The sequence below is a fragment of the Plecotus auritus genome (genome assembly GCF_963455305.1).
Source record: "Plecotus auritus genome assembly, chromosome: 9".
Lineage (NCBI taxonomy): Eukaryota > Metazoa > Chordata > Mammalia > Chiroptera > Vespertilionidae > Plecotus > Plecotus auritus.
Window position 1 is genome coordinate 74,626,694 of NC_137783.1, and position 19,324 is coordinate 74,646,017.

The 19,324-nt window shown below is 42.2% G+C and overlaps 1 protein-coding gene across 5 annotated transcripts in view; it reads right to left on the reverse strand.

Moving 5' to 3' along the window:
- Positions 1-19,324, reverse strand: part of ALG9 (ALG9 alpha-1,2-mannosyltransferase) — a 122,598-nt gene that overhangs the window by 8,345 nt on the left and 94,929 nt on the right. For all 5 annotated transcript variants that reach the window (XM_080642432.1, XM_080642436.1, XM_080642433.1 and 2 more), the window contains one exon: positions 13,067-13,197. In XM_080642432.1, the coding sequence (XP_080498558.1) occupies positions 13,067-13,197 (131 nt within the window). The remainder of the gene's footprint in view (positions 1-13,066; positions 13,198-19,324) is intronic.

Here is a 19,324-nt window from a genome sequence, read left to right on the forward strand (position 1 = left end):
GAAACATCGATGAGCTGCCTCCTGCACACCTCCCACTGGGGATGTGCCCGCAACCAAGGTACATGCCCTTGACCGGAATCGAACCTGGGACCCCTCAGTCCGCAGGCCGACGCTCTATCCACTGAGCCAAACCGGTTTCGGCAGTACTTTAATATTCTTTAACAGGAAATGGAGTGAGGGGCATTACTCTAATGGTCAGTAAGTAATGCAAAGGTGACTTTTACTGCACAAAAGAGAAATGAACACAGGAGTTACTTGCTACATTTATACTCTACTAGAATTTCAGTCCCTTGAAGATATAACTTGACCTAACTGCTATCTCTCTAACTTTTAGAACAGTTCCACATAAAGTACTTAATGAATAATCTGTGAATGAATGAATGAATGACTACGCCCAGACTCTTAAATCAGAGCATTAGTTTACCTCACTCACTTTTGGCAATATTCATCTTCCACAAGGAAAAGGAAATATCAAAACTAATATGAAGTACTTCTTCCTCCCTCTTCTCTTCCCAAAGATTCAGTCCTAAAGCCATTAGGTGGGGCAGAGCAAAGTAGGAGCCTATGGTAGGAGACATTTTACAAGTATTAGACAAAACTAAAGCCATTAGGTGGGGCAGTGGTCTAGGAGATGTTAGAGCACAAGGACTTCTGGAGGGCATCCATATTAGCAAAGAAAATATAAATGCTAAAGGTCAAGTAACTTATCCAGGTTTCAGTTACACAGAATATGCTCAATCATCATTACCCATGTGACCAAAATGACATTTATTTTCAGCATGCATTCCAAAAGACCCTTGACATTCACTGAATGCATTCACAGTTTTGACTATTTGGTAACAATCTCCAAAAATCCATACTGTGTAATGATTTGGAAGTTTGCTGAGGCACAAATTGGAATCACAGCACTGCATGACTGTTTACAGAGTGAGTCACTTCACTTATTCGTGGCCCTTGGCCAATCATGTGAAAACATCATAACCTCTTGACCAGTCACCTTTAGCCAATATTCAGAATGAGGATTGAGAAAAAACTGCTGTTAGGCAACTGGCCATTTTCTGACCTCCAGCTCCACCAAGGCTGCTGGGGAAATGTTCTTCACCCATCTATTTTCCATCTGAGAGCTACTTGGATATGCAGGTACTATATGTCCAACCCACCATTTCTGGGGAGAAAACACAGCGGTGTTCAAGGTGTTTGCCCCTGCTCTTTGCACCCTTTGGGCTATGCTTCTATGGGACAAATAGGAAGCAGCATTGGAGTCCCAGCAGGTAGATGATTCTGGCAAGCTCTATGGAGATGAAATAAATGAGTATGCTTTAAAATACTCAACACTCTTCATTATACCAAATAAGGGCATCAAAAAGTTCTGAAATTTAAGAAATCCTTACTTCACCTTTTTTTTTCTTTTCTTTTTCTTTTAAATGTATTTTATTGATTTTTTTACAGAGAGGAAGGGAGAGGGATAGAGAGTCAGAAACATCGATGAGAGAGAAACATCGATCAGCTGCCTCCTGCATGCCCCCCACTGGGGATGTGCCCGCAACCAAGGTACATGCCCTTGACCGGAATCAAACCCGGGACCCTTCAGTCTGCAGGCCGACGCTCTATCCACCGAGCCAAACCGGCCAGGGCTTCACCTTTTTTTTTTCTTTTTACACTTACATAAATCCAGTTTTACGAATGTGAAATACATCAAATAATCAATAAATATTTTCTGAGACAATGCTATATGCTAGGAGTTGCACAAAATCAACAAGAAATGTGGTTCTAACTCTCAAGGAACTTAGAACAAAGACCCCGGATAATGCTAGCTACCTGGTCTAAGCTAGCTAAAAGCAGTCGGTGTCCTAAAACACTGTTCATAGTCATCAAACCTGTGTCTCTTTAGTATGGACTTGGAGCACAGATGGTCTGTATATAGTCTCTTTCTTTTTTTAAATATATTTTTATTGATTTCAGAAAGAAAGGGAAGAGAGAGAGATAGAAACATCAATGATGAGAGAGAATCACTGATCGGCTGCCTCCTGCATGCCCCACACCAGGGACAGAGCCCAGAACCTGGATATGCCCTGACCAGGAATCGAACCATGACCTCCTGGTTCATAGGTTGACGCTCAACCACTGAGCCACACTGGCCGGACATATAGTCTCTTTCTACAGAATTAATTTTATAACAATGGAAAACAGACTCTCTAAACTTCAGAAAAATAAAAACGTTTATTCCTCTTAAAATGTCAGGAGATCTCAATGATTAAGCAGCTAAAGAAACAAGGAGCAAAACACCAATGTGTGTTGAGGCTAAATCTAGTCTGGACAAGCTCTGCAGATGAAGGGTCTCAGGAAAGTATCTGGGGAGAAGGAAAAATGGAAAGGCTAAAAACTGATAAACAGGAAGTATAAGAGAATAGTCAAGAATAAGTCAAGAAACTCTGACCTCTTCTTCCTTACAGTTTCTCTGTATTCTTGGCATAGAGGAAGGAGCTAAAGACACCCCATGATTGATGTGTAGGGAAAGACAAGATCACTTCAATTACTGGTTAGAAAGGAGAACTAATTCTACATAAAGGATCTGAACACCATCTGAAGCTTTTCAAACTATTGGCTTAGAGTGCAGTCTCCCTTTCCACCTGGGAAGTAAGAAGCTGGAGATGGAACCAGCCTATTGGACTGTTTTGTGTGCCATATGTCTCTTCTGAAAGAAACCTCCTTTAAAAAGAAAATTTTAAAAAAGTATCCAATTCAAATGAAGAATGGCATCGAAAGAGCTGCGATGGTTTTAAAACATGTCCATAAATTCTCTTACACTCTTCCCATCCACAGGGAAAGTTTAATTCCTCTCCCTTGAACAGGGGCTATTCCAGTGGCTTTCTTTCAACGAACAGAATGAGATGGGAATGTTGCTGTATGAACTCCAAGGCTAGGTCATAAAAAATATTTCATAGCTCTTGAGATACTAGCTCTCAGAAGTCAGCCACCACACTGTGAGGAAACACAGGCCACATAGAGAAGCCACAAGTAGGTGTTCTGGCTGACAGCCCCAGCTGAGATCTAGTCAACAGACAGCATTAACAGACAGACACGTGACAAAGCCTTTGTGATGCCTCCAGTCCTGACCACCATCTGAAGGCCAATGCATAAGCACCCTGAGAGATATAGAACTACCTTATCTGAGTCCAGTCAACCCCCAGAACCATTAGAGAAAACAATAACAATTGTTGTTTCATATCACTAAGTTTGGGATGATTTGTTACACAGCAATAACTGGAACAAGAGCTTCCAACTAATTTGCCCTTTACAGTGATTACTCCAGAAATTATCTTCCAGAAATTAAGAGTTCTGCTTATGCTAGGTCAGGGGCTGGGAGCCATCCACCGGACTATCACATAGGATATAGGTGCCATGGACTCTTCAGGGCTCATCGCTGCTGGATTCACTTCTTTGTGAAGACTAAAAGGATAGTCATATCTCAGTGAAAATATCTCCCCAGCAGCTACAGCCCAGTGGCCTCTCAGAGGCACCTCACTGCTATCCTCTGACCAGAAAACCTGCCTCCACACCAGCTGAAGACGCAAATTTCTAACTCCTTACTTGCATTTACTCTTCACATCTATATATATAAAAGGCTAATATGCTAAGTGTCCATCCGACCAGTAGCTATGATGAGCACTGACCTGACCACCAGGGGCAGACGCTCAACGCAGGAGCTGCCGAGCTGCAGGGACCTGGCAGCAGCGGGAACCAGAGAGGAGGGAGCCCGATTCCTCACGGGGCTGCGATTCCACCTTCAGCCATGGGTTATGTTGTTGCTGGGGCACTGTCGGCCCCAAATCTGGATTACTGTACACTTGCGTTTGTGTTCCACACCCTGTACAACAGCAACTTTGCAGAGTGCCCTCTCGCACTCCGGGACCCCTCAGGGGATGTCGGAAAGCTGGTTTTGGCCCGATCCCCACAGGCCAGGCTAAGGGACTCCACCTGCCAGAGGGACCCTGCTCACTCCACAGATGCCCTTTGAGCCACGGTGCCATTCCAGGTGCAGCTGGCCGGGGAGAGACCGTGGGAGGTTGGCTCCAGGGCATGTCCAGCTTCTCTCACCCAGTCCCGCCCCACCAGCCACCTTCTAATTCATTTCCTTTCAATATGCACGAATCTGTGCACCTGGTTACTAGTATAATAATAAATTTGCAAAGCTTTGAAATTCTGTCCCACTTAAGTCTCCCTAAATTATCTCAAGGCCCTAATCACGCAAGCCTGAAATTCAGTTAGATGAGGTGAATCTGCTCCAAAATAGGAAAGAATAAAATCTCATAATCTACAAACCAAAGGTGAAAGCAGAGCAAGCAAGACAAAAGGGACCTGTAATGCAGGAGGAATGAATGGGCAGAATGTGGCTACACGAAGCAGGGGGAGGGCCTCCCCACTTGCTTCCAAAGCTACAAACAGGCCCTGCTGCTCAGGAGGCCAACTTCAACATCCTGGAGAGGCACTTCCCACCAGACTCCCACAGCCAAACCTTCCTACCACACTCGGAGGGGAACCCACCACTGAGCTGGTAATTTAGTGCAACACTCTGCCTTCACTCCTCTTGGGGAATCTCAGAGTAGACATTACAGATATCTATGTGTTGAATATTTTATAAGAGTAGCAATTATATCATCCTTTGAAGAGAGAAAAAAATCCTCTCTTATTTTAGAAACTATGTAATAGCAGTTGGCCATAGAATTTGATAAATCTTTATAAAATTAGCCAGACACAGACATGGCAAACTCAGAGAATGTAAGTTGAGGCTATGGTACCAGCTACATGCAAGGGGTGACTAGAAAATGGTTACTAAGATTTTATGTCTGCATCCTCTCTCAAACTAATGACATCTGGGACCTCTAGTCCCCTGATAAAACGGAGAAGCTTAGAAGAAAAGAATGGATGAGCACCTAGGCTGCCACTCTCCCAAATGGGCTAACAACATTTAGCACTATTTAGGGGCTCCTTCTCCAGTAGTCCAACAGTAAAGGCCTTGCTTATCTTCCAACAGTTTCAACAGAAAACAAGCTTCTTCACATATTCATAGATATTCAGAATTCCTCAATTTGCACCAATCCCAATACTATATAATAAAAGGCTAATATGCAAATCGACTGAACGGCGGAACAACCGGTTCCTATGATGTGCACTGACCACCAGGGGGCAGATGCTCAACACAGGAGCTGCCCTCTGGTGGTCAGTGCGCTCCCACAGGAGGAGCGCTGCTCAGCCAGAAGCTGGGCTTACGGCTGGCAAGCATAGCAGCGGTGGCAAAAGCCTCTCCCGCCTCCGCGGCAGCGCTAAGGATATCTGACTACTGTCAGTTGGACATCCCCCGAGGGCTCCCGGACTGCGAGGGGGCACAGTCTGGGCTGAGGGACCCCCCCAACGGAGTGCACAATTTCGTGCACAGGGCCTCTAGTGTCCTAATAATCATTAGGTTGATTCCCTTTGGAGTTGAGTCTCCCCTGACACACACAGAGGAGGGTATTTTTCTGTACTGGTACTGTATTCAAGCTCTCCTGATTGCTTCCCTTTCAGACAGTGGACACCAATCTCAAGAATGGATGGGAAATGAAAAAAGTGACCAAGGAGTGCCAGCAAATTAAATCACATAAGTAAACTGTGGACAAATCCTCATGGGAAACATGGACTGTGGGGTCACAGGAACTGTATCTATATACTCCACTCTTCTGTCCTACTTTTTTGGGACAAGCCCCTGTACTCTGACCACATTAAAGCAGGGTGACCATGTATCTCAATTTTCCCAGGACAAGGCCACTTTTATTTTTAAAAAGCATTCTGATTTGAATGATATAGTATAGATCACTTTACCTAAAAGCAAACTTAAAAATCAGCCAAAGAGGTAAATTGAACTTTTCTTTATTGATCTTCACACCCCTCATCCAATGGGCTTCTTTTTATCTTTCCAATTATGCTCAGGATTTTCTCTCCTTGAATTATGCAAGTGATTTTACTCTCTTAGCCATCAGTACAAATCCTCCCTTTCCTTTAAACCTCGGCTCAAGCATTACTTCCTTTAGGAAGCCTTCTCAGTATACTCTTACCTCCATAGGTCTCTCTTTTCTTTGAAGTTTTAGCAAATAACTTCACGCCTCCTGAGGTTTTAATACTATTTTCAAGTTGTTTTTGTATGTATAACTACAAAGTGTAAGTTACTTAAGAGCAAAATCTTTGTCTAATTGCTTCTTTTACAACCCTTGCATGCCCTAGCTCTGCAACAAGGACATAAAAGCTATTCAATAAATATTTTCCTATTTACAAACCTGCCTAACCAGCTGCTTGAGGACATAAGGAGAAGACTGCAGGTACCGCCCACTGCTGACCCCTTTCTCACAGCTCACTGTATTTTTCCTTAAAGCACTTGACACAGGATGCAATTATATTTTTATTTGTATGGTTTCTGTCTGCCTCCCCATCATACTGTAAGGCCCAAGAAGACAGGGAGCTTGTGTGTACTGTTTTTCATTATATATCTAAGACAGTGTCTGGCAGTGTTCAGAGAGTATTTGCTGATTGGATGGATGTTAGAAGGACAAATCCTATATAATAAAAACCTAATATGCTAAGTGTCCGACCATATGACTGTTCAACCAGTCACTATGATGTGCACTGACCACCAGGGGGAAGACGCTCTGACTGGTAAGTTAGCTTGCTGCTGGGGTCTGGCCAATCGGGAATGGGTGAGATGCCCTGGAACCCTCCCACGGTCCCTCCCCTGCCCCGATTGTGCACCAGTGGTGTCCCTCTGCCTGGCCTGCGCCCTCTTGCAATCTGGGACCCTTCGGGGGATGTCGGAGAGCTGATTTCAGCTCGATCCCTGCAGGCCAGGCCGAGGGACCCCACTGGTGCATGAATCTGTGCACTGGGCCTCTAGTAGATGGTAAGGGGGGAAAACGATCTCTAAGTCAACTATAAAGAAGATTTAAATTTTAGGAACAAGCATTTGAGAAACAAATGTGATTACATTTCTTGGGAAGGTATTCCCAATGGCCCTCTCCTTCCCTCCACCAACACTAGAGATGTGCTCAGTGGGCGCACGGGAAACAAAGCAGCAGCTGGGACCAGCCCAGGTAGAGAAAGCAACTCCTAACAATAACTAGTATCACACTTGTAACAACAAGGGGAAAATTGTAAAGCTTGACACAGGCCATTGGGAAAAGTCATGGGCTTCCAGGATCTAAAATTTGGCCTGATCTTTCTCTGAAACAATGTGATTCCTGAGTCTACCTCTCTTTTGCAGTTGAGTTCACTCCCTCATTACAGTAAAACCTTGATATAATGGACTAATTCGGGCAAGGGAATATCTGTTAAAGCCAAAGTCTGTTATATAATATAGTGGGCAAACCCACTTTATTATATAACAGACAAATTAGTTAGTTTACCTGTTTTTACTTAGACATGTTTATGTAGTTAAAATTACATATGTATGGCCGAAACCGGTTTGGCTCAGTGGATAGAGCGTCAGCCTGTGGACTGAAAGGTCCCAGGTTCGATTCCGGTCAAGGGCACGTACCTTGGTTGCGGGCACATCCCCAGTAGGAGGTGTGCAGGAGGCAGCTGATCGATGTTTCTCTCTCATCGATGTTTCTAACTCTCTATCCCTCTCCCTTCCTCTCTGTAAAATATCAATAAAATATATTTTTTAAAAAAATTACATATGTATGAAAGTTTAATTTCACAGAAAAGTTTTCTATTTGTATTACTGTAATTTTAAATTTATACTGAATAGGTCTAGTAGTAAATGCGTGTATTCACCAGTCACCCGAGTAAACAAATGCACACAGCTGGGGCGTGGCTTAGTGCATGCGGGAACACTGGCTGGCACAGTTAAAACTGCTATAAAAGTCTTGCCACGGGACAATAGAACCAATTATCAGCACGGTGCAGTGTGATCACGTGCTAATCATTCTTTATGAGCAATGACTCTTGGATTTAAATATGTAGATATAGTTGTAGATATGTATATTTATTTATGTCAGCAAAATTACTACAGTGTTTTTTCAAACATATGGACTATTTGCTAAAATGTGTTAAAAATAACAAAAAAATAACCTGTTAATTTAATTATAAGCAAATCTTGGTTAAAAGCATTTAAAAATTAAGAGTTTTAATTTTATTCTCACATATGACACACGGACTGAAAATTTTGTCTGTTAAATCCGAAGTCCATTAAATCAAGGTCTGCAAAATTGAGGGTTTACTGTACCTTTCATCTAGTCAACCAGCACAGCCTCCTAACTAGTTTCTATGCCTCCAACTTCCCCTTCTTTCAGGCCACCCCACACTATCACCGCAGCAATCTTCAATAGCATTTCCTCTAGAACTCGTCCTTGGTTCCTCCCACCCTGGCCTTTTTTGAATTAACCCTCCCTCCTGTGCTCCAAGAGCACTTCTCTAAGCTATGGTGTACCTCCCCACACATACAATAAACTCCCCAAGGCAGCGGTCCAGTCCGCACAGACTAGAGCAGCCTTGGGCAAACTACGGCTCGCGGGCTGGATCCAGCTGTTCTATCCGGTTCTCTTGCTCTCCTCTCCGCTCCTTTACTTTGAATTTATATTAGTTCACACAAACACTCCATCCATGCTTTTGTTCCGGCCCTCCGGTCCAGTTTAAGAACCCATTGTGGCCCTCGAGTCAAAAAGTTTGCCCACCCCTGGTCTAGAGTCTTAGATGTAGAAGATGTTGAATAAATGCTGATCAAATTGATCCAATTATGCCTTATTTTTGCCCTTAAAATATAGTTTGTTAGGAAAGCAGGATGTTCAGTGGGGAACAGTGAATGGCATGTCCCCAGTATGTCCCCTGCTCCTGCTGGCGAGGAGCATGCTGAACACAGGCCTGGAGGAGTGATTCTCAACCACATCCCTTGTGTGATGGCCGGTCCCCTCCAGTCACTCTGCTCACCACAAGACAGGTGGGAGATGACCAACACCTTTTGTTCTTCCCTCGAGTTTTCCAGAGAAAAGCGCACACACACATGTCTTCACCTTGTCCCAGGGGCTCTCAGTTTATGTGCACCAGCGAAAAGGGGAAATGGGAATGAGGAACCCTTCTCCTTTTTTAAATCCTCACCTGAGGATATTTTTCCATTGATTTTTAGAGAAAGTAGAAGAGAGAGGGAAAGAGAGAGAGAAATAACGATGCAAGAGAAACATATCATTGGTTGCCTCCTGCATGCCCCCTGACCAGGGCCTGGGCCAGGAGGTATAAGGTACATGCCTTTGACCGGAATCAAACCTGGACCCTTTGGTTCGCAGGCTGATGCTCTATCCACTGAGCCAAACCGACTAGGGCGGAACCCTTCTCCTTTCAATCCTTCAAAACCAGAATGAAAATAGGTCACCTCAAAAAAACTTACTTGCCCCATGTGCCATGAACAGTTTATTCTCTAAGCAATGTACTGCTGGTCAGTGTTTGGGAACCACAAAGTTTCCGTTGTCAGTAGGAAGGCTGTTTGAGATCTTCTGTCCCCTCAGAGCTGGAGATCTTTCCAGGCCCAGATCTCATGTTGTCACAGTTTCTCGACCCCAAATAGAAGTCACAGTAGAGACCTACCCCAATTACTTCATCAAATAACAAGCCAGGCACCAAAGAACGTGTGATGCAGGCAACTTCATACCCTCACACTGCTTCTCTCCAACTCCCTCCTCTTACTCTCCAATTCTGACAGTTTTAACATCAATCCATCCATGACTCTACCACCCTTCATGGCTTCCCACTTCCTCAATGCCCTGTCCTTCCCTCCTTACCTAACTTAAGGCCATCAATCATTATATCACTTCCCTGTGCAAACCCTCACTTCCCTTGCCATTTCATGTTTTGTTGAACTTTTTAGGCTAAAACCCAACCCTATACACTAAGGCAGGCAAATGAATGTTCAAAGCAGTATTATTTATAACTAGAGGCCTGGTGCACGAAATTCGTGCATGGGGGGTGTGTCCCTCAACCCAGCCTGCACCCTCTCCAATCTGGGACCCCTTGAGGGATGTCCAACTGCCCATTTAGGCCTAAACGAGCAGTTGGACATCCCTCTCACAATCCAGGACTGCTGGCTCCCAACCGCTGCCTGCCTGCCTGCCTGATTGCCTGTAACCGCTTCTGTCTGCCAGCCTGATTGATGCCTAACTGCTCCCCTGCTGGTCTGATTGCCCCTAACTCCCCTCCCCTGCCAGCCTGGTCACCCCCAACTGCCCTCCCCTGCCAGCCTGGTTGCCCCTAACTTCCCTCCCCTGCAGGCCTGGTCGCCCCCAATTGCCCTCCCCTGCTGGCCATCTTGTGGTGGCCATCTTGTGTCCACATGGGGGCAGCCATCTTTGACCACATCGGGGCAGCCATCTTGTGTGTTGGAGTGACGGTCATTTGCATATTACTTTTATTAGATAGGATAACCCAAAAGTGGAAATAACCTGAATATCCATCAACTGGTAAAGGGACAAACACAATGGGTATATCCATAGAATGGAATAGTATTCAGCAATAAAAAGGACAGCAATGATATATGCTATCATATGAATAAACCTCAGAAGCATGCTGAGTGAAAAAAGCCTGATACAAGACCCCACATATTACATAATTTTGTTTATATGAAAGGTTCACAAAAGGCAAATCCATAGAAATAGAAAATAATGAGTGGGAGTGGGAAAGAGGGCTCTTATTGGAGTGATGGAAATGTTCTAAAATTGAACTGTGGTGATGGTTGCATAATTTGGTAAATTTACTAATGATCATTGAATTGTACACTTAAAATGGGTACATTTTATGGTATGTAAATTATACTTCAATAAAGTTGTATGTTTGTTTTTTTTAAAAAAACAACTTATTAAATTCGCCTGTTTTATGATTCACTAGTATAGCTATAACTAGCTGGAAAAGCGAAAAGCAACCACATTGGTCCCACTTAAGACTCAAGTGACTTTTAAAAAAATGTATTGCCCTAGCTGGTTTGGTTCAGTGGATAGAGCATCAGCCTGTGGACCAAAGGGTCCCGGGTTTAATTCGGTCAAGGGCACATGCCTGGGTTTTGGGCTTGATCCCCAGTAGGGGGTGTGCAGGAGGCAGCCGATCAATGATTCTTGTTGTTGATCTTTCCATCTCTTTTTCTCTCTCCTTTCCTCTCTGAAATCAATACAAATATTTTAAAATATATTTATTGATTGATTTCAGAGAGAGAGGGGAAGGGGAAGAGGAAGAGAGAGAGAGAGAGAAAAGGAGGGAGGAAGGGAGAGGGGGAGAGAGAGAGAGAGAGAGAGAGAGAGAGAGAGAGAGAGAGAGAGAGAGAGAAACATCGATTTGTGTTGCACTTATTTATGCACTCATTGTTGCTTTTTCTATGTGCCCTGACCAGGGCTTGAACCTGCAAGCTTGGTGTACAGGGATGACACTCTAACAAACTGAGCAAAGAAAGGTTCAGAAAAGCCAAATCTATAGAAATGGAAAATAGTGTTCAAGTGAGTTCCCGAGTTTGTCCTCCAATCATACCATAATTCTCAAGATCCTTTTGTCTCTTACTCTCCACAATTATTTCACACCTTCTCTCTCCTCAAATCTCTAACACCACATTCCCTAGCCTCCCTTTTCATCTGAGAACCCTATTCCTTCTTTGCTGAGAAAACTGAGGTCATCAGAAGAGAACTTCCAGACCCCCATCATCACACCTACCTGCTGCCTGTTACTATTATGTTGTCTTAGTAGCTACGTGTGGCTATTTAAATTAGTTAAGATTAAATAAAACTAGCAATTTGGTTCCTTCGTCTTGCTAATCTCTTTCTGAATGCTTAATAGCTACTAGTACATGGCTGTGGCTCCTGTATTGGATGGAGTAGAACATTACCATCCTGCAGGAAGTTCTCCCGGGCAGTGCTGTTCAGAGACATCTGCTTACAGCACATCCTGACTTACTTGTGCAACTTCTCTCACCTAACTCAAGGGCAGTGCTCCAGCAATTGTTTCCTTTCTCCATGACCAGGTTTCAGCTCTATTATGGTATATACACACTACCATAATAAAAAAAAAAAAATTAAGGATAAAAATCTTTCTAGTCAGCACTTCCCTACACCCACCATGAGCTATAGCCTTATTTCTCTGTTTCCCTTTATAGCAAAGCTTTCCAAAAGACTTGTCTATATTTGCCTTTTCCAATTCTTATTCTGTTTTTGCTTTGGCCCATCTAATCTCTCAAGGGCTACACCCCACTACTCCACCAAAACTGCTTTTATCAGCTGCCAAGTCCAATGGACAATTATTCTTCCTCTCACTTGATTTATCAGCAGCTTCTGATGACCTGCTCCTCCTAAAAACATTCTCTTCCCTGTTTCTGAGTTCCAGACCTGTCTCTCAAGACAAGCTCCTCTACCTTTTGCTCTTTGCCTGATCTCTTGGATTCTGGACCTCCCTGAACCTCCTCAACTTCAACTGTCTGTTTACCTTTACCTCTGCCCACAGACAGCTTGACCCTTCCAACTCACCCCCGCCCCATTACCACTTCACCTGAATGCCCTGACTCCCCTCTCATCATTAATTCTGAGACCTTTCTGAAGAGCCAGCCACGCCCGGGTCTATTTGGTCTCTCTAGTTAAGACAAAGTAAGGCCTATTCCATCCCTGACTGAGCCTTGTGCCTAAAAATAATGGATATGAACTTCTAGCTCCTTAAAGGACAGAGTCAATCTTCCTAATTGTGTTAGAATACTCTCAGTTAAAATAGCTGAAGTTGGTTGCTGAAAATAATCAATGTCAAACACGTATTTGTATTGTCTTCATGGATCAATCTGCTTTACTTAGATTCTTTTATTTAGATGATACTAGAATATACTTTGTATTCTGTTGCCTAGAAAAAGAGAGCGCTTTTAGATTTCTCAGGAAACTGGACAAGGATAGAAGATGTGCTTGGGTCCAAATATAAATAAAGTAAAATGATGGCTACTAGCATCAGCCCAGGGCTGGAATTCATTCAATCCTAGATTCCAATTTTCACCTTTACTAATCCTAACACATCTCTTAGGATTAAAGCCACATACCTGGAAGCATCAAGGAACGGTCTGTAGGCCAGGCTGATCCATTCTTCCCTGTTAGATGAATATTTTGGCTCCCGGGGTGTTTCTCTCATGGTGTCCAAATCCACTAAATAATGGCATTTACTGATGTCAATCTGCAATGGAGAAAGGCCAACTCTTCATTAGCAATTACAAGGGTCCCTTCAGGGTCAGGAACATAAACTGCAATTCTAAGCATTCCCACAGGGTTTTAGAAGCACAAGCATCCAACTCCTCAGATATAACCTGTGTTCTCTCCACTCAGGTAAAAGTGTTGGGTGTTGGGGTATTACCTGGGAGTAAGGGGGAGATATGCACGCACCGAGCCAAAATATATGTAAGCTTTTGGGAGTTTTGATTCTAGTTTGGGTATTAAGTCCTTTTAGCCAAACACACTCTTGGAACTAGCACGAGTGTACAACCTACTCGAAAAAATTGCATATCTTCTTTTGTTCACTATTGCTCCCTCCCAATGATCACTTCTTGTTGCAGAGATTGAAAGGCAAGACTAAACACACATGCTAATGTGAAAGAAAACCCAGTCTCTGCTGACAGAGCCATGTGAGGGTGCAGAGATATTATGCATATCGTCTCCTTCAAAAATTCAACAGAACCGACAGACATGGGAACTGTTCCTGCAGCAAAAGATCAATAAACTGTAAGAGTGGAGAAGATTATGGAAAATATATTGTAACAATAAGCAAAACTATAGTCATCCAGTTGCTCATATCATGGAGATACTACAGCATCACAGATGCTCAGAAAAGAATATTATAACCATGTTGGGCCTGGCGGGCATAGCTCAGTGGTTAAGCATCGACCTATGAATGTGGAGGTCATGGTTCCATTCCTGGTCGGGGCACATGCTGGGGTTGTGGGCTCGATCCCCAGTGTGGGGTGTGCAGGAGGCAGCCAATCAATGATTCTCTTTCATCATTGATGTTTCTATCTATCTCTCTCTCCCTCTCCCTTCCTCTCTGAAATCAATAAAGATATATATATATTTTAATTTCTTTATTGATTAAGGTATTACATATGTGTCCTTATTCCCCCATTACCCTCCAACCTCCCATTCATGCCCCACCCCCCTGTTGTCTGTGTCCATTGATTAGGCCCATATGTATGCATATAAGTCCTTTGGTTGATCTCTCCCCCTTACTTCCAACCCTCCCCTACCTTCCCTGAGGTTTGACGTTCTGATTGATGTTTCTTTGTCTCTGGATCTATTTTTGTTCATCAGTTTATGTTGTTCATTATATTCCACAAATGGGTGAGATCATGTAATATTTATCTTTCTCTGCCTGGCTTATTTCACTTAGCATGATGCTCTCCAACTCCATCCATGTTGTTGCAAATGGTAAGAACTCCTTCTTTTTTACTGCAGCATAGTATTCCATTGTGTAGATGTACCACCGTTTTTTTAACCCACTCATCTGCTGATGGGCACTTAGGGTGTTTCCAAATCTTAGCTATGGTGAATTGTGCTGCTATGAACATAGGGGTGCATATATCCTTTCTGATTTGTGTTTCTAGTTTCTTGGGATATATTCCTAGAAGTGGGATCACTGGGTCAAATGGAAGTTCCATTTTTAGTTTTTTGAGGAAATTCCATACTGTTCTCCACAGTGGCTGCACCAGTCTGCATTCCCACCAGCAGTGAGGGTTCCTTTTTCTCCACATCTTCGCCAGCACTTGTCATTTATTGATTTGTTGATAACAGCCATTCTGACAGGTGTGAGATGGTATCGCATTGTTGTTTTGATTTGCATCTCTCTGATGATTAGTGACTTTGAGCAGGTTTTCATATGTCTCTTGGCCTTCCTTCTGTCTTCTTTCGTAAAGTGTCTATTTAGATCAGTTGCCCATTTTTTTATTGGGTTATCTTCTTTTTGTTAAGCTGCATGAGTTCCCCGTAAATGTTGGAGATTAAACCCTTATTTTTGATATCATTGGCAAATATGTTTTCCCATGCAGTGGGCTTTCTTGTTGTTTTACTGATGGTCTCCTTTGCTGTGCAAAAGCTTTTTATTTTGATGTAGTCCCATTTGTTTATTTTCTCTTTAGTTTCCATTGCCCTAGGAGCAGTATCAGTGAAAAAATTGCTTCGGCATATGTCAGAGATTTTTTTGGCTGTGGATTCCTCTAGTATTTTTATGGTTTCTCGTCATATGTTTAAGTCCTTGATCCATTTTGAGTTTATTTTTGTGTATGGTGTAAGTTGGTGGTCCAGTTTCATTTTTTTGCATGTATCTGTCCAATTTTCCCAACACCATTTATTGAAGAGACTGTCTTGTCTCCATTGTATGTTCATGCCTCCTTTGTCAAATATTAATTGAGCATAGTGATTTGGGTCAATTTTTGGGTTCTCTATTCTATTCCATTGATCTATATGTCTGTTCTTGTGCCAGTACCAGGCAGTTTTGAGAGCAGTGGCTTTGTAATACAGCTTGAAATCTGGTATTGAGATCCCACCTACTTTGTTCTTCTTTCTCAGGATTGCTGTGGCTATTCAGGGTCTTTTTTATTCCAGATGAATTTTTGGAGAGTTCTTTCTAGGTCTGTGAAATATGCCGTTGGTATTTTAATGGGGAGTGCATTGAATCTATAGATTGCTTTGTGGAGTATAGACATTTTAATGATGTTGATTCTCCCAATCCATGAACATGGTATGTTCTTCCACCTGTTTACGTCTTCCTCTATCTCTTTTTTCAGTGTTGTGTAGTTTCCCGCGTATAGGTCTTTTACCTCCTTACTTAAGTTTATTCCTAGGTATCTTAATTTTTTTGGTGTGATGGTAAATGGGATTGCTTTTTTAGTCTCTCTTTCTGTAAGTTCACTATTGGTATATAGAAATGCCATAGATTTCTAGGCGTTAATTTTGTATCCTGCTACATTGCCGAATTCATTTATTAAGTCTATTAGTTTTTTGATGGAGTCTTTCGGGTTTATGTATAATATCATGTCATCTGCAAATAAGGACAGCTTTACTTCTTCTTTTCCAATTTGGATGCCTTTTATTTCTTCTTCTTGTCTAATTGCAATGGCTAATACTTCCAGTACTATGTCGAACAGCAGTGGTGAGAGTGGGCATCCCTGTCTTGTTCCTGTTCTTAGGGGAAATGGTTTGTTTTGCCCATTGAGTATGATGTTAGCTGTGGGTTTATCAAATATAGCTTTTATTATGTTGAGGTATGATCCTTCTATTCCTACCTTGTTGAGAATTTTTATCAAGAAAGGGTGTTGGATTTTGTCAGATGCTTTTTCTGCATCAATTTATATGACTATGTGATTTTTATCTCTCAATTTGTTTATGTGATGTATCACGTTTATTGATTTGTGGATATTGTACCATCCTTGCATTCCTGGGATAAATCCTACTTGGTCATGGTTTATGATCTTTCTGATGTACTGCTGGATCCGATTTGCTAGAATTTTGTTGAGGATTTTGGCATCTACGTTCATGAGGGATATTGGCCTGTAATTCTCTTTCATTGTGTTGTCTTTATCTGGTTTTGGTATTAGGGTGATGCTGGCTTCATAGAATGAGCTTGGAAGTGTTACATCCTCTTGAATTTTTTGGAATAGTCTGAGGAGGATAGGTTTTAGTTCTTCCTTGAATGTTTGGTATAATTCTCCTGTGAAGCCGTCTGGGCCTGGGCTTTTGTTTGCTGGAAGCTTTTTGATGACTGCTTCAATTTCTTCCATAGTTATTGGCCTATTGAGATGTTTTGATTCTTCCTGATTGAGTTTTGGAAGGTTATATTTTTCTAGGAATATGTCCATTTCCTCCAGGTTGTCCAGTTTGTTGGAATGGAGTTGTTCATAGTATTTTTTAACAATCCTTTGTATTTCGGTGGGGTCCGTTGTTATTTCACCTCTTTCATTTCTGATTTTGTTTATTTGGGTCCTCTCTCTTTGCTTCTTGGTGAGCCTGGCTAGAGGTTCATAAATCTTATTTATCCTTTCAAAGAACCAGCTCTTGGTTTTGTTGATCTTTTGTATTGTTTCTTTGGTCTCTATGTCGTTTATCTCCACTCTGATCTTTATTATTTCCTTCCTTCTGCTTACACTGGGCTTTTCTTGTTGCTCTTTTTCTAACTCTTTGAGTTGTTGGGTTAGGTAATTTATTACCATTGTTTCTTGTTTTTTTGCAGTATGCTTGTAGAGCTATGAACTTCCCTCTCAAAACTGCTTTCGCTGTGTCCCATAGATTTTGGACTGTTGTGTTTCCATTGTCATTTGTTGCCATGATGTTTTCTATTTCTTCCTTGATCTCTCTGGCAACCCAGTCATTGTTTAATAGCATGCTGTTTAGTTTCCATGTGTTTGATTTTTTTGGATTGTTTTTATTGTAGTTGATTTCCAGTTTTGTGCCACTGTGATCTGAGAAGATGCTTGATATGATTTCTATCTTCTTGAATTTGAAGAGACTTTGCCTATGACCCAACATATGGTCTATCTTTGAAAATGACCCATGTGCACTTGAGAAGAATGTATATTCTGTGGCTTTGGGGTGAAATGTTCTGAAGATGTCAATTAATTCCATCTGGTCTAGTGAGTCATTTAGGATTGATGTTTCTTTGCTGATTTTTTGTTTAGAGGATTTGTCCAATGGTGATAGTGGGGTATTAAAGTCTCCTACTATGATTGTATTGCTGTCAATCTCTCCTTTGATATCCTCCAGGGTTGTTTTTTTTTATGTATTTGGGTGCTCCTGTATTGGGTGCGTATATGTTTACCAGAGTTATTTGTTCTTGTTGGATTGCTCCCTTTAGTATTATGAAGTGGCCTTCCTTATCTCTTGTTATGTCCTTCACTTTGAGATCTAATTTGTCAGATATAAGTATTGCCACCCCAGCTTTTTTTTCATTTCCATTCGCCTGGAATACCTTTTTCCATCCCTTAAACCTCAGTCTGTGTGCGTCTTTTTTTCTGAGATGGGTTTCTTGTAGACAGCAGATATATGGGTCATGTTTCTTATCCAATCCGTTACCCTATGTCTTTTGATTAGGGCATTTAATCCATTTACATTTAAAGTTATTACTGATAGGTACTTATTTGTTGCCATTTTTATTCTTTACCCCTGTGTTCCTTCTTCGCTTCCTATTTCTTTTTATTTTTTACAGCAGACCCTTTAGCATTTCTTGCATTGCTGGTTTGGTGGTAATAAATTCCCTTAGTCCTTTTTTGTCTGTGAAGATCCTGATTTCACCTTCAATTTTGATTGATAGCCTTGCTGGGTACAGTATTTTTGGATTCAGACCCTTCCTTTGCATGACTTTGTATATTTCATTCCATTCCCTCCTGGCCTGATGAGTTTCTGTTGAGAAATCAGTTGCTAGTCTGATGGGGGTTCCTTTGTAGGTAACTTTCTGTGCCTCTCTGGACGCTTTTAAGATTCTTACTTTGTCGTTGGTGTTTGCCAATTTAATTATAATGTGCCTTGGTGTCGGTCTCTTGGGGTTCATTTTGCTTGGGACTCTGTAAGCTTCTTGGATTTGTGTGGGTTTTTCTTCCCTATATCAGGGAAGTTTTCTGTCATTATTTCTTCAAAGAGCTTTTCTATTTCTTGCTCAGTTTCCTCTCCTTCTGGAACCCTTATTATGCGGATGTTGTTTTGTTTCATGTTATCCCAAAGTTCCCTTAGGCTCTCCTCCTGCTTTTTAATTTTTTTTTTCTAGAAGCTGCTCTATTTGGGTATTTTTTCCTACCTTGTCTTCTAGCTCACTGATGCGGTCCTCTGCTTCTTCTAGTCTACTCTTGATGCTTTCTATTGAGTTCTTTACAGCAGCAATGTCATTTTTCATTTCTTCTTGGTTCTTCTTCATTTCCTCTTGGTTCTTACTCATATTGTCGAATTTGTCTTCCATTCTTTTCAGCCACCTTATGACCATTTCTCTGAATTCTTTCTCTGACAGGTTGCTTGTCTCCATTTCGTTTACTTCCTTTTCTGGTGGTGCCTGCTTTTCTTTCATATGCGGGCTGTTTCTTTGTCTCCCCATGGTCTCTCTTCTCTGGGTGTCTGGTTATGTAGTTCTCTCTTGCAGATCGTGATTTTCTGCAGCTGGTCGTGGGCTTTGCGTGTGGTGAATTTCCCTCACCTTTTTTCGGTGAATTCTTCCCTTCCTTCGCTCTAGGCAAAAATATCATCCCCTCCAGATGTCCCACATCAAAGGCGCCAGTTGCAAGTGTCCCCCCATGACCCGCGTGGTTCAGGGTTCAGGTTCAGGGTTCAGGTTCTGG